This window comes from Etheostoma spectabile, chromosome 2, assembly GCF_008692095.1.
Source record: "Etheostoma spectabile isolate EspeVRDwgs_2016 chromosome 2, UIUC_Espe_1.0, whole genome shotgun sequence".
In the NCBI taxonomy this organism is placed as follows: Eukaryota; Metazoa; Chordata; class Actinopteri; order Perciformes; family Percidae; genus Etheostoma; species Etheostoma spectabile.
The window spans coordinates 24,091,793-24,107,297 of NC_045734.1; the positions used below are offsets into that span (position 1 = coordinate 24,091,793).

A 15,505-nucleotide genomic window follows, 5' to 3' on the forward strand; every position below is an offset into this window, starting at 1 on the left:
TATATATATATATATATATTATTATTATGGGTGATGTTTTTATGTACTTCCTTATTAGTAGAAAGCAAAACAAAAATCAGAGCTTTCTGAAAAATCACAGTTTTTCAGTCAAAATTAGGACTTGTAGGTTGATGTTATTGACGTTAATTATAAGTTGATGTTCGCATGAACTAGAGAAAAAGGTATTATATGTACTTTTATACCAGACCACTGTTATCTTTCTACAATAAGAAAATACACCTACTTCACCTATCCGTTAAACTGTCAATGCCAAAACAAATCTCTCCATAACCAACTTCTCCTCCTTGTAAAACAGAGCATGAGCACTTGTATATTGTATGGATCGATCAGGAGACCTCAGGACGAATGGGCAGAAAGTATATATAAAGTTGGCAGAAATGAAGTGAGGGACAGGAGGAGTGGAGTTTTTTGGGAGAAAAACACAGCCAGTGTTATTCAGTGTTTTTCCTGTGTTGCAGATCCACTACTGGGAGAGGGACAAGCAGAACCAGAGTGAGAAGGTCAAAGTGATTTTTGTCCCAGACACCCGTGTGCACCTGACCAACCTGACCAGCTACACACCTTACCTGGTGACTCTGACTGCCTTCAACACGGCAGGAGACGGCCCTCCCAGTGACCCCCGTGGATCCCGCACCTTGCAGTCTGGTAGGGAGTGCTGACAGTTCGGTTCCCTAAAACCAAATTACCAAGCACTGTGTTATAGTTTTTTTGAATTCCTTTATGTAATTTGTCTACCTCCATATGTCCCGCAGCTCCCAGCCAGCCCAGCTACCTGTCCTTCTCAGAGGTGACAGGAGGAAGTGTCAATGTGTCCTGGGGAGCTCCACTCACTCCTAACGGACAGCTGGAGGGGTACAGGATCATCTACCAGCCCACTGCTCCTATACAAGGTATGCACACACATGCTTTTTACACCCACACACACAAATGCATGTTGAGGAGGACACTGACATTTCCTTTGAATTGTCTGTGTAAGAACAGGAGTGAGTAAAGTGGTGACAGTGGATGTGCGTGGCAGCTGGCAGAGATGGCTGAAAGTTCGAGACCTGGTCAAAGGAGCGATGTACACGTTCAGTGCTCAGGCTCTCACAGTCAGCTATGGACCATCCATACAAGCAAACATCAGTGCTCAGCCTGTGCAAGGTAGGCATGGCTGTAACTCAGTGTGTGTACTGTACAGTTTGCATTTGTGTGTGTTGGTGTGTCTTCTTCTTTAATCGACTTGTGGAGACAAACATCTGTCCATAATGTCCCGTCAACTAGGAATGTAAATGTAAATGTGCTGTATTTATATAGCGCTTTTCTAGTCTTAACGCCTTACGGCAAAGCGCTTTACATCAGCCGGATACTTCACCCATTCACACACATTCATACACGTGGCCGGGGCTGCCGTACAAGGTACCACCTGCTCATCAATAACACTCACCAACACATTCACCCCCTTGCGCCAGCACCGGGGGCAACTCGGGGTTCAGTGTCTTGCCCAAGGACACTTCGGCAGCCACAGCCACCCCTAATTTAGGACTGCAACTAACAATTATTCTCATTATGGATTAGGCTGTTTTTTTTTTCTGTTAACCAAGTTTGAACCAAAATTAATTAAAAAAAAAAAAGATGTCTTGCTTTGTCTGACCAACAGTACAAAAAAACTCAAAGATATTCAGTTTACAATGACAGAAACCCCACATTAAGAAGTTTAAACCATCAAATAGTTGGCTTTTGTTTGCTTTAAAAAAATTACTCAAACAATATATTGATACATCTATTATCAAAATAGTTGCTGATGAAGTTTTTTAAATTAATTAATCGTTCGAGCTCCAGACTCAACTCCCATTTATTTTCATTTCATTTATTTATTTATAAAGACAGCACACATTTATCAACATTTCTGTAAAATGCGCCAGTGTTAGCCAGCCGGCTAACTTTCAACTGTAGTCCTTTGGCCAGAATGTTATGAGAACCATCAATTGACTTGGTCTTATTTAGGCACATAAAGAGTTAAGACTTGGTTCAGGTTAAGTGCAGTAAGGTTAGGCATGTTCAGGTGAAAAACGTTTGTGCTTGTGTGGAAAACCATTGACAATATGTCCTCAGATGCATGGGATCCGTTTACAGTTGAACTCAAAAAGTCTTATTTATGTTACTTTAATTTTTGTGCTGACAGAACTGCATTGTACAGCCATGTATATACTGTAGTATACTGTTTAGAGCTTTTTATTTGATTATTTAAAGTTACTTTATATGTTTTTATTTTCATTCACGTCAATAAGCTAACAAGCTAACAAACCAAAAAAACGATTATGATACAAGGTTTGAATATGTTTTAAGGAAAGGAAGTGTGCGTAATGTGTGTGTCCCTCTCTGACACTACAGGCTCCCCTGGGTCACCCATGGACATGTCCATCACCAAGACGTCGTCTGCGCTCACTATCCACTGGACAGAGGGAGAAATTGGAGCAGCACCTATCACTGGATACGTAATTGAGGCTCGTCCATCAGGTAAACTCAAACACACACCACATGCAACTTCTCATCCTGTGCACCAATATTTTTCTTTGGTTAAGAGGGAGGTTAAGCATTACACCAAACCTCACTGAGCACAGCTTTCTCCAGATTCATTTAGTCCTGCTGTGCAAATCAAGTCAGCAGCAATTTTCCAATAAAGATTAGCAGAGGTATGAAATACAGAAAGGAATTGTCTGTGGCAAGCTGTTTGAACACTCTGCAGGAGAGATTGAAGACTCATATTATTCTACCACTGGTAATAACCGTAATACCCCTTTTATTATAAGTAATAACAGTGATCATCACCCCATGATCATCATCATTTTGAATGTAATTTGACAATTTATAATTTCATGTAATCACATTACGACATTTGAAAGGGAATAATTCTCAAATTGAGAGCGCTACCTCTTTCTCTTGGCTTGTCTGCCCGTCCATCAAACCCCTTTCTCTCTCTCTCTGTCTTTTTGCAGATGAAGGAGTGTGGGATTCCTTCATCAGACTCCTCCCTCTCAGCAGCAGATCGGTTTCAGTGCCGCTGGAGCGACTTAGGTCAGGGATCAGCTATGAGTTTAGAGTCATCGCTGTTAATCGCTATGGTTACGGAGAGCCGAGCACACCTACTGCTGCTCTTGCTGGTAAACACACATACAAACACATTTTTTCTCACAGCCATACACACACACACACAGGCTAATGAACATATCCAGGATGAACCGACTTGTCTAATTGGGGTTTGACTGAATTTCAGTCAGTTAGGAACATTGTAGTAGGAAGTTACTGTGATTGTGCCTTTGTGCCTGCTGTCACCTAGAGGCAGATTCGTGCAACTACAACTGTGCTTATTGTGCAAAGAGACGAGCCCGTTGCACAATAATTAATGTGAAATCTGCAATCCAGACATTTATACAGCTTCCTCTCTCTGACCTAATAAACTGATCAGAGGAAGGAGACACTATCAATTCTTTTAAGTGTTTTTTTTTAACAAATTGTTTGAGATATCAGCAGGATGAGTTTTATGACAGTAGGAAGAGGAAGTCCTCTAAAAATATAATTTACAGATTTTGAAGATTGTTCTCTGGTCCCACAGGACACACTATAATATGGATTTGAAGTAAACCAAAAGAAAAGTTGCTCCCTCCCTCATATTTGTTCCTCCTTCTCTCCCCGTGCTGTCCGTCCCTCTCCCGGTCTGCAGCGCTGTCAGAGCGTCCGTTCTACGAGGAGTGGTGGTTCCTGCTGGTCATGGCTCTGGTGGGACTCATCCTCATTCTGGTCCTGGTCTTCACACTGCTACTGCATGGGCACAGCAACAAGTACAAGGCCTGTGGCACAGGTCTGTGGCTCCTCTGGTTATGCTCTAATGTGATGGATGCATTCTTCTCTCCTCAGTCACACTCACATTGTTTAACTCAGCGTCAACAGGCTCACCATAAACCACCACATACCCCTCCACTGATTTATTACAACGTACTCCACTCTTTGTGATTCTGAAAAGCTGAGACAGTTCACTTGTAATGTATTAAAGAGCAAACTTGCCTCTAGCAGTCTTGTTTCTACAGGTCCACTGCAAACTGTAAGGGCATTATGAAAGAGGAAAACAACGTCAGCCTTCTTCCTTCAGGGCACACAGCACACTGAAGCATCTCAGGAAATGTTATCATCCTGTAGCACCGCTGGGATTTCTGTAGGCTTTTAAATAGCTTTAGATTCATGCTGAAAATGGGCTTTTTAATTCACATAGGATTTTAGTAATAATTGAGATAATGCAAGCCAATTTAAACATTTACAACTATAACCTATATAAAACTAAACTGGGGAGATGTAATTTACCTGGAAAGCTCCTGCTTAAAGGCTTCAGGTATTTTTAACTAAAGCCCTGTTAACATCAGATTCACTGCCCTATTGAGAGATCCCTCTGGTACGGCTGTGCAATTATTAAAATTTTAACTGTGATTACGATTTTGGCTCAACAAAAACGAAATCCTCAGCAAAATTATAGTAAAGTAATTCAAATAAGTGTTTCCATGTTCAAAACAATGTTATTACTGTTGATTTAACATAATGGAGCAGCCCTAACCCACAAGACAATTATCTAAGTTACCTCCTAGTTGTTGGTACTCACATCGAGACTGCTCTGTCATATCGTGGCCCAGTTACTCCTCTAAAGCTTTTCTTCCTGTTTTCATGTGACTTTCTTCTTTAGCGTTTTCTGTGGTGTTCTCAGTTGTGGGCACAGCAGTACTTACTTTTACAGTCACTTTGTGTGTGTGTGTGTGTGTGTGTGCGTGTGTGTGTGTGTGCGTGTGTGTGTGTGCGTGTGTGTGTGTGTGTGTGTTTGTGTGCGCGGACATGGGTGCCTGTTATTGGGTGCATGCCAAACATCTGTAATAAAACTTTAGCCCAGACAAGCACAGGTTACATCAGAACAGCTCTTAATCTGCGTTGCCACAGAAACCTTGTCCCAACCAAGATAAATCATCCAGAGCACCTTGGTGTGTTCCAAACATCATATATATTTCTCCCAATTTAAAACGTGACTAGTTTCCTGTATTGTTCTATTTGTTATGGTTATTGGTGGATAAATTACAAAGGTATTCTGTGTGGTTATTGCCTGAGTGACAAATTATGCATCCCAGTGTAATTTGCTTCTTTTTCTCTGGCCTGAGAGTTAGCTGAATACACAACAACTAAAACAAGAGACTGCACAGAAACTCAGAGTACAGAGGAACCATTTCACAAAACATTCTCACCTGCTGCCCCATATGAGTGACTTTGAATATTTATCTGAACCTATTCCATCTGATTCCTTTTATTTTCTTCCAGGGAAGCACATGTCCACAGCAGAGGAGTCAGTAACATTAGACAACGGAGGTTTCACTTCTCTGGAGCTCAACAGCAGAACGCTCAACACAAAGAACTCCTTTCTGAAAAAGAATGGGACTAGGTGGGCACTCACACACACACACACACACACACACACACCTTCCTGGATTTGTTCAAATGTATATGGGATTTTTGGATGTTATGTACTGTTAATGTATTTATGTGTGTGTGTGTGTCCAGGTCTCCTCCCAGGCCCAGTCCAGGTGGTCTTCACTACTCTGATGAGGACATATGTAACAACTATAACGGAGCAGTCCTCACTGAGAGCACCACACTCACTGAGAAACCCACCGAGGTCTCTGAGTCTGAGGTATCTTTCTCTAACTGTCTCTCTCAAATTCAAAGGCTTTGGCCTAATCGGAAAGAAACCTGTGTTACCGGGCATTCCTGGTAGTTATTAATAATAATGCCCATTCACATATACAACAATTAACACTGCAGCAGCATCAAAAGGTCTCCATTTTTTCTACTCTGTTTTTATCTTTTCTTTTCTTCATCACTGATGATTTTTTTTGAAAGTTTTCTAAAGTTAAAGCACATTCCATATAATAAAGACGATAGAATGTCTACACTGTTGTGCTTTTACATAAAAGGAAAAATGCGGGCAGTATGCAGCAGAGAATTTGAACCGAGGATGTGGCAGTCCTAACCCTTTAGGCGGCCCCTGATTTGTTTGATTTTGAATAAATAATGTATCTCAAAAGAGAAAGTAAAACCAAGTATGAGCTGGGAATATGTTTGATAGATAGTTCTTTGAACTGTACACATGTTGTCAGCCGGAGTGGAAGAAAAGAAAAGGCAGAAGTGACAAAATAAAGAGAAGCTCCACTAATTGGAAATCACTGAGCTGTCTCCAACCTTCTGCCTCCACCGATTCAACATGCTGAATAGGCCAAAGGGCCGCTGATACTGGCTTAGAAGTGTCTTCGAAAAAGTATATCATGTCATGTCAGTGTCTTTGGTTCAATTCCAACCTTTCCCCATGTTTCCTGTCTGACTTTACTGTCAAATGAATGCCAAAAAAATAATCTAAAAACTACAGGCAATGGTCTGCCACAGATGTTCAAATGCCTAAGATGTTCACATCAACTCTAGAATTCCTTCCTCCTTTGAGCTTCTCCCTCTGATATAGACCAAAATCAAACTGCTGTGTGTCTATGTGTTTGTATGTAGTTAACGGACAGCGACTACGAGGACGAGCAACCCAAGCACTCCTTCGTCAACCACTACATGAGCGATCCCACCTACTATAACTCCTGGAAGCGGCAGCCTAAAAGCCTTAAACCGATCGGCACTCCTTTTGGCTACGAAGAGTGTGCCACTGCAGAAACGGAGCCCTACTACCAGACCGTGGTTACCCAGCACAGCACAGGTGGCGCATACACACCCACAGGGCAGCCTGCGCACACACACGTCAACCCCAACACCAATCCGCCTCCGGGGTCACGCACCCCTGTGACGGGATTCTCCTCATTTGTTTGACTCTAAAGACCAAATCTGCACAAAATAATACACACACACGTACACAAAATGAAGAAGGGGGCCCGGTATGTGTTTGGACTAAAGGAGACAGAGCCGGCGGCTTCAGAGGAGAGGGAAGGATGAGATGAGGAGACGTGGGACAGACTGGTGACCAAACAGCCCTTTCATGCCCCAAAGAACTAAACCTACACTTCTCACTCGCCTTCTCATCTTGTTCACAAAGATCCTCACTGTGTCGACAAGTGCGTGCGTGCGTGCGTGCGTGCGTGCGTGCGTGCGTGCGTGTGTGTGTGTGTTTCCCTCCTACTCTATTGCCCCCCCCTGTGTCACTGTGCTTACACACAGTTACTGTCCTCGTTTCCACACACACACATTTACAGCGGCATATACCACCAGATAGTCATGCCTATTCCAGAGACTCTCCTGACGAGAGCTAAGAGCGATTACTACGAGTTTGCTTGTGTAAATGTCGATGAGAGGATTCGACTTCAAACTGATGGAACATGGAGTTTCTGCACAACGCTTCTTCTGTTTTCTGTATTTACACATGTGCACAAATACACACGCATGCACTCCCTGATGAGCCATTTTAGTATCTCCCACTGGGAGAGAGGAACTTCAAGGTTGAGGAGGATCATTAAAAGAGGGCACAGAAGGGAGCAGCTTTTATTGACGGACTGGTTCATGTACACAAACACAAAGCTGTCAGCTTTAAAATACCACCACACAGAGGAAAAGAAGAAAAAAAAAACAATCAATAATCACAGTTTTTGAACTTGATAATGGACGGAGAGCGAGCGTGGGCGGGGACGTTCTTCAGAAGTTAAGGCATTCTCAGTGAGAGTGTTGTGTGGTTTCTGAGAGCGATATGTGATGTTCGGGGTTGGAGTCGGAATATATGAAAACCATGTTTTTTACCGTCTACTGCCTGTTGTCAGCGCTCCTTATACCACAGCCTCGCAAGCCATAATGCTTGCACTCAGCCGAAACCCACACATTTCGTCTCTCTTCTGTTGAAGTTTAATTTTTTACAAGTTTGAATGTGTGTTTGAATGTGACACGTGTGCGTACAAGCATGCGTGTTTAAATGGCTCTATGCACAGCTTAGAAGCCTGTTCATCCGTCTGTTGTTCACTGCTAAGCAAAGCGTGCCATTGTATGTATGTTTGTGTTTTTAAGATGGATTTTGTACAGGGAAACCCTTTTCACGTGTGTGCTGTTGTATGTAGTTCAACCATGTTTGTGTAATTCAAAGCAAATTGTGAAACAGCGATGAAGCGGGTCCTCAGCCACACTGACCGATGAGAGGAAAAAGAAGGGAGATCGTTTAACAAAAATCATGAAAAAAAATAAGTTGCCGTGAATGAGCGTGGAACAAGATTACAGGATACTTTAGAAAATCATTGTTTTTCAAACTGAGTGTGATTGAACTTTGAATCATAAGGCCCCACTGTCTGTACTCTGACCTCAACTCCAGCAGCCAAGCTGGCACACATGTACTTTGTAGTGCAACAAAAATCATCTGTAAGTTTTTGTTCATGAATAATTTAAAGATTTCTCCTCCTTCCCAGCAAGCCAGCAGCCTCCCTCACTCTGACATGCTTGTTTTGAGTCCCATTACAGTGTGTGAATAAATGGTCATTGTTTAACAGTGTGTCTTTGTGGTCTGTTTTAGTACTGAGACAGTGAACATTTCTCTTTGGATCATCGTCTACATTAGACCAACTGAATTAAAGATGTGCCTTAACATTTCATGACTGCCTCAGTGACCCTGAACTGAACTTGCTCACTGAACTCCTTTAACCAGGATTGTTTGTGTCTTTTAATAAAGTAGTAAAGGGAGGAAAACACAAGAGCTTTATCAGTTGTCTATTAATTATTGTCCATCAGTGTTTCAATGTTCTGTTCAGCATGTGATAGCTTTCTCTGAATAAAGTTCTGCATTCAAGGATATTCAAGATAGCTGAATTGTTAAACAATTATGTAAGAGGGCATTCAGCAGAGGCAAAGTGCATTCACTGCAATTGTGGTGTAACTACAACTACAACTAGCAAGCTGCCATAGGTTATCAAGTAAAGGGTGGGTTCCCATGTAAACTATTTAGAATTAAGGGTTTTTTGTTATAAACAAGAGGATAATCTCATCAAAAACCTGTCAAATCACTGCTGGAGACTGTAATAGTGCTATAAGCAGTTCACATTTGTGTAGCTTGAAGGCTGAATACATGATTTAAAACAGATTATACTATATACTAAAATGTTGTTGTTTTTATAATTTCAGATACAGACCTTTTCTGTTTCACCACAAAATCCAGGTAAATACTCTATTTGTGGCTTTGGCATGGTTCTCTAATTACTGACATGCTAATCAGCCGAGCAGTTATTGCAGTTATTAGCCGAGTCATTGATTGTAATGGAATTTACCCATGCAGTTGTAAACAAAGGGAATGTAATGGGATTATATTAATCATATCTCATAATTTGCATTCTACCTATTTAAACATTGTGATACCACCAGTACATGCAGACGATTAGATTTATCATCCTAAAAGCTTGATGTAAAATATATTGTGTCAGAAAGGTAAGGATTTATATTAGTGCCAAAATGAATCCATAATTAATAAATAGCAAATGTTCGCTGGTTCCATCTTCTCAAACTGTGAGACTTTGCTGCTTTTCTTGTACTTTGATACTTTAAGTACATTTGCTGATAAAACTGTTACTTAAATATACATGTTACAAAGTACTTTAAGATTGAATTATTGCTTTTACTTAAGGAAAAGTTCTGAATACTTCCCACCACTAATAATTAATATGAAGTAAGATAAGCAGTGGTGGAATGTCACTAAGTTCATTTACTCAAGTACTGTACTTACAATGCTGAGGTGCTTGTCCTTTACGTTACTTACTTTGTTGTATACAGTAAAATAAACTACCCAACTGTTTGAAGTAGTTTTAGAATTAGTGAACTATGACCAATTACAGCATCATGTTGCTCATATGTTAATGGTTTCGTAATAATTGTAACAGACTCAAGTATGCCTGTATAATGGTACATGTTGCTGTTTATACTTCTGTAATTTGTACAATTTTGACTTTTACTTGTACTGTACTGGACTATGTTGATATTGTGATATTGCCATTGATGTCATGGGCCGTGTGGCGTGTGTCTCCCGACCAGCACGGGGCGCTGTGGGATGTTGAAACGGACCCCGGGAAACGGTTGTGGTGTCCGGAAGAAGGACCAGCACGGTGGACGTATTTTTCACTTTATGCTTTGCTTTTATTAATGATTTGGTATAATATCGTAATATTATTCACCACCTATTAAAGCCTTCACGCTGCATTGAGCTGCACCTTCAGATAATAGCGGCTGCTTTCGAGCCGTTACACCGCTGTCTGTCCGTCTGTCTGCACACGTCGTGACTTGTGACCTAGTTTGGTTTGGTGAGTTTTCGTCTCCTCCTACTCAATTATTGCTTAATACTATTCTCAATACTCATTCTTTCTTCGGTAGCTGTGTGCTGTATTGATACATATCCAGCCACTGTCCCCCTCACATTGTAGAAGACGGGACGGCTGCGTCTCACACTGCCCCGTTTATGTAGCAAAATTACGACGGTTGACACATTTATGCTGACTGGGTAGTAGTTTGTAGGCACATTGGGAGTTAGCAATGATATTACTGCAGTTTGTGGTAGTATTTTTTTTTTTTAATTGGCAGGGACGGGCTCAGAAAATAAACCACCCACTGTGATACACACATAGCACACGGGCCCCATGGTGGCCCCCCGTGGGGCCCAGCCAATAACGTCATGCTAAACCAATAATCTCTTACAAATCAGTGTTCCTATTTGTTAGCCAAGTATTCTCAGTCAACATTTTTGGCTTCATGGAGTGAGGTCTTAATCACACAAAACACACACACACACACACACACACTCTCACACACACACACACACACACACACACACCCCAACAGACAACTAAGCAGTGGTGGAAAGTACATTTACTTAAGTAACGTTACAATTTTGAGGTATTTAGATTTTCAGCTAATACTCAAGTAAAGTACACGTAACGTTACCTTGAAGTTGTACGTAAGTACTAAGTTACTTTACACCACTGACATTTGAAATACAGAATGCCAAAGGCAAATTTGAACATGGTTTTGATTCTGTAATCAAATATTTCTCACTCGTTTGAGATGTAGGAGCTTTGTTTATTGATAATGAAATCATAATGTTATTAATGATGTCGATTAATGGAGTTAAAGTGCAGTTTATAACGGTGGTTCCAAAACATTTGCCCACTTAAAAAGCAGTAACAAAAGCAGCTAAACCTTTTCTCTAAATGTTCTTTAGACAAAAGAGATGCAAAGCTCTTTTGCTATGTAAACTCAAGCGCAAGATAGGTTTCTTAATATTTTAGATTTGATTGAAATCTTTGCATGTAAAAAAACAGCAATTAGTGATTAATTGTATGACGTATGTTTAACATACAGTAACTTAAATGGGGGAAACCATAGTTGAAGGGGAATTCCTACCTGTTCTGTATACTAAATTAAGTGGAGCCGGGAAAAAGTAATAGTAACCGTTTTACCATAAACTGAATATTGTTACCTTCAAGAAGGCAGAATTTATTGCAGAAATGATGTATCAGACTGCATTCCATTTTTATCTTTTTATTATACTTTTAGTATAATTTTCCTATGTGTATTTGTATTCTGATGTGTATGATTTTTTTTGTTGAACTGCTGTAACGAGGAAATGTACAGAAAGTGGGATTTATAAAGTCTATCTTATTTTATCTTATGTTATTAGTTTTAGCTAGATGGACCTAATAAACTAGGGACTGAGTGTATATTTCAGTGCACATACAAAGGAACTGAACCTGAAACTAACTTGTGTTTTGTGCTTTTACAGGTTTTGTAGACTGACCTGAGTGGGATGAAACATCAGGAGCCTGAACACAGACCAAAGTGGGTGACATCTTATTTTAAAAAGCAACTCTGAAGAAGAAAAACAACCGCACACTGAACATTAACAATGGCTGAAGTTACTGTAGAAGTAGATGAGGAGACAACAAAACAGGACTTGGAACCACTCCCAGAGCCACTACTGATAATCATGTCCCCACCTCCACCGTACTTACCTGTCCCTGGTGAACCCACCATGGTTTGGCATAAGTGGCTAAAAGCTTTTGAACACTACGTTGAAGCGCTCGGTGAAAACGAGCTCGTCGACTCCACTAAGTGTATGCTCCTACAGAACTGCCTCGGTGTTGAGGGCCAGCGTATCTTCACAACACTAATCCAGAGTAAAACCACTTACGCAGCGGCCATCCCAGCTCTGACGGACTACTTCAACTCTGATCCCACCTCTCAGATGTACCGCCTTAAATTTCATCAGAGGGCCCAGATGCCTGGAGAGACTGTAGCTCTGTTCGTGTCTGCGTTAGAGGAACTGCTGGAGCCTTGCAGCTATGGAAACCTTCAAGACAAACTTATCCTGGATCAGCTGATTGAGAACACTAGCTACCCACAACTCAAAGAGAGGCTGCTGTTGGAGAGGGAAACTCTGTCCTTGGACAAGGCATTGGCGATCGGGAAAGAGCTTGAATCTGCTTTAGATGAATCTGAACTGTTTGGTTTTCATGAGGTCAGTGTGGACATCGGAGACGATTTGGACCCTCCTGTTCAAACAAAGCGCAAAAGAGGGCGACCTCGGCGTGGGGAGATAAGGCCGAAAATTAAAGCAAAATCACGCTTGACTAAAATCCAAACAAGATCATCTAGATGCAAAGATAACTACTATTACAGCAACGACAAGCTATGTTATAGTGAAAAGGAAGAAGATGTGTCTAAGAGTGCTGATGAGACTGATCGGGCTTGGGATGAACGCAGCGTCAAAGAAGGTATTGATAACGGAACTGTGTTATCATCGTCACAGACGATGAAAGAGGAAGACTGTGACAAAGCTAGTGATGGTGTCGAAGATGGTGATGATGAAGACTTTGTCCTTCCACCGTCTAAACTAAGAGGCCCCTACTGTCCCATCTGTACGAACAGGCGCTTCAGAGACGCAAACAAGCTCGCCAGACACATGAGGATGCACACAAAGGAGAAACCGTTCAGCTGCCCCGTCTGCACTTTAACCTTTAGCCAGTCCTACCACATGACCCGACACATGAGGAACCAGCACGGTGCCGGCCAACACATCTGCGCCACATGTGGGATCAGTTTAGAGAGCTTAGCCAAGCTGCAAAGTCACAAGAGGACGCACGCGCCAATAGTTCTGTCGTGTCCCAAATGTCATGAGGAATTCACTAACAATGATGTGTTTTGTAGTCATGTTATGTCACACAGCAAAGACCAGTCCACCAAGCTAGAGGGACAGAGTTCTCAGCAAAGTGATGGAGTGAAAAACCAAGAAATAATCAAATCGTGTAACCAGGATAATCATGAGAGTGACTATAGCAATGATAATGTTTCTGAGAATTTTGCAGACTCTGATGGTGATTCTCAGGATAAAGAATCTGAAGTTAATGTTAAGGTTGAAGATAAGGACACTGATGAAGATAAATCTCAAGATGGAGGCAGTCGGGGGAAAAAAGTTGCTTCTAAGACAAAAAAAAGAGGCCATTTCTGTCCTATCTGTATTGATAGGCGCTTCAGAGGGTCAAACAAACTCGCCAGACACATGAGGACGCACACAAAGGAGAAACCGTTCAGCTGCCCGGTCTGCGCTAAGACCTTCAGCCAGTCCTACCACATGACCCGACATGTGAGGAAGCAGCACGACTTGGGCAAGTACATCTGCTCCACATGTGGGAAAAGTTTAGGAAGCTGGCTGGAACTGAAAGCTCACAAGAAGACTCATGCTGTTGAAGGCCTGACATGTCTCGCATGTGACAAACAGTTCAAGGAGAAGGCTGCACTTGTGAGTCACCTGAAATTACACAAGAAGGTCCAGTCCAGCCCTCGAAGCCTCGCCTGCGGCGATTGCGGCAAAGTATTTGGTCGGTTATATCATTTGAAAAGGCACATAGTGACCCATCGCAAAGCAACAAACGGAGAGTGTTACACTTGCCCTGATTGTCAGAAGGATTTTGCCTTCCCAGAAGACCTCAACAAACACCTGGAGGTCCATGTGAAAGAAAACAGTGGGACTTGTCCGAAATGTGACGAAACCTTCAGTAGTCCAGAAGAACTGGAGACTCACATGGGAGTTCATGAAAAGTCTTACGCCTGCAGCATCTGTGAGAAGAAGTTTAAGGTTGAATATGCGCTGAAGAAGCATGAACAAGGCCACCAAGATGAACAGTATTATTGTTCTCTGTGCTGCAAACGCTTCATTAAGCTGTCTCACTACAAGAGGCACATAATGGTCCATGAAAGACGGGAATCCAGATGTCCACACTGTGACAGCGTCTTTCTACAGTTAACAGCTTTGAAGTATCACCTGCGGACGCATACAGAAGAAAGGCCATACCAGTGCACGTGTTGTATCGAGACCTTCGAGGAGAAGGAAGATCTAGAGCAACACTGCCTCAAACACCGGAAATTCAAGAGGGAGAGGCCGTACTCGTGCACTCGGTGTGATTCTGCTTTCTCTAGACTAATTGAGCTGACCGACCACATGAGTGTACACGATGGAGAGCAGCCGATGAACTGCCCCATCTGCGGCAGGACTTTCCTGAATAAGAACAAGATGGAGAAGCACCTGAGCATCCACACGGGGGAGAGACCTCACCTCTGCTCCATCTGCGGCAACGGCTTCCCCTCGGCCGCCAGCCTCAAGTTACACATCCACATCCACACCGGAGAAAAACCTTTCCAGTGTTCGCAGTGCAGCAAGAGCTTCAGGTCGTCCAGCGGGCTGCGGCTGCACAGCAGGCAGCACATGGAGGTGAGGCCCAGCTACGAATGTCCTGAGTGTGGCAGGACTTACGGTCGCATGACGGAGCTGAAGATGCACCAGCGCTATCACACGGGGGATAAACCGTACGCATGCACCTGCTGCAACAAACGCTTTATTAGCAAAGACAAACTGAACGTACACATGAGGATACACACAGGGGAGAGGCCGTACTCCTGCCCCCACTGTGGACAGACATTCACACAGACTGGGGACAGAAACAGACACATCAGTAAATACCACTCATTAGATACTGTAGTTACAGAGCTGCAGTGAAGCTTCGGTTGTTGCTTTCAAATGGTTGTGCCAGTGGTTTCGCATGTTTGCAGGGGTTGGTAGAAGTAAGGATCGTTTTAACAACGATCAACGTTACTTGTTCAACAATAAGAAACCAAAATACACTGTGCACAATTATTAGGCAAGTGAGTATTTATGAGCTTATCGTCATTTTCATGCATATTTTCCGATTCCAAGCTATAGAAACTTAAATGCTAATTTGATTTAAACATTATCAGGTGATGTGTATTTATTTAATGAGGGAGGGTGTGGCCTAAAGTGATCAACACCCTATATCAAGGTGTGCATAATTATTAGGCAGCTTCTTTACCTCAGACAAAATGGGCCAAAAAAGAGATTTAACAGACTCAGAAAAGTCAAAAATTGTAAAAATGCCTTTCAGAGGGATGCAGCACTCTT

The 15,505-nt window shown here is 42.2% G+C and overlaps 2 protein-coding genes across 2 annotated transcripts in view; both read left to right on the top strand.

The window, feature by feature from the left end:
• The window catches only part of sdk1a (sidekick cell adhesion molecule 1a), a 259,374-nt gene extending 250,831 nt beyond the window's left edge, over positions 1 to 8,543 (top strand). Inside the window, 9 exon segments of the mRNA XM_032542220.1 lie at positions 480 to 666; positions 774 to 911; positions 1,003 to 1,164; positions 2,395 to 2,520; positions 3,000 to 3,164; positions 3,725 to 3,862; positions 5,353 to 5,473; positions 5,593 to 5,722; positions 6,586 to 8,543. Coding sequence (XP_032398111.1) covers positions 480 to 666; positions 774 to 911; positions 1,003 to 1,164; positions 2,395 to 2,520; positions 3,000 to 3,164; positions 3,725 to 3,862; positions 5,353 to 5,473; positions 5,593 to 5,722; positions 6,586 to 6,894 — 1,476 coding nt within the window. The 3' untranslated portion in view covers positions 6,895 to 8,543.
• Positions 8,544 to 10,101: 1,558 nt separating this feature from the next.
• Positions 10,102 to 15,499, top strand: LOC116705816 (zinc finger protein 665). The gene is made up of 2 exons (XM_032542232.1): positions 10,102 to 10,340; positions 11,816 to 15,499. Exon 2 carries the CDS (start codon positions 11,939 to 11,941, stop codon positions 15,083 to 15,085), a length of 3,147 nt encoding a protein of 1,048 aa, XP_032398123.1. The 5' UTR covers positions 10,102 to 10,340; positions 11,816 to 11,938; the 3' UTR covers positions 15,086 to 15,499.
• The last annotated feature ends 6 nt before the right edge of the window (positions 15,500 to 15,505 follow it).

Bases quoted from the DNA above. Each gene is read 5' to 3' on its own strand.
- LOC116705816 (XM_032542232.1), top strand. From the start codon at position 11,939: ATGGCTGAAGTTACTGTAGAAGTAGATGAGGAGACAACAAAACAGGAC.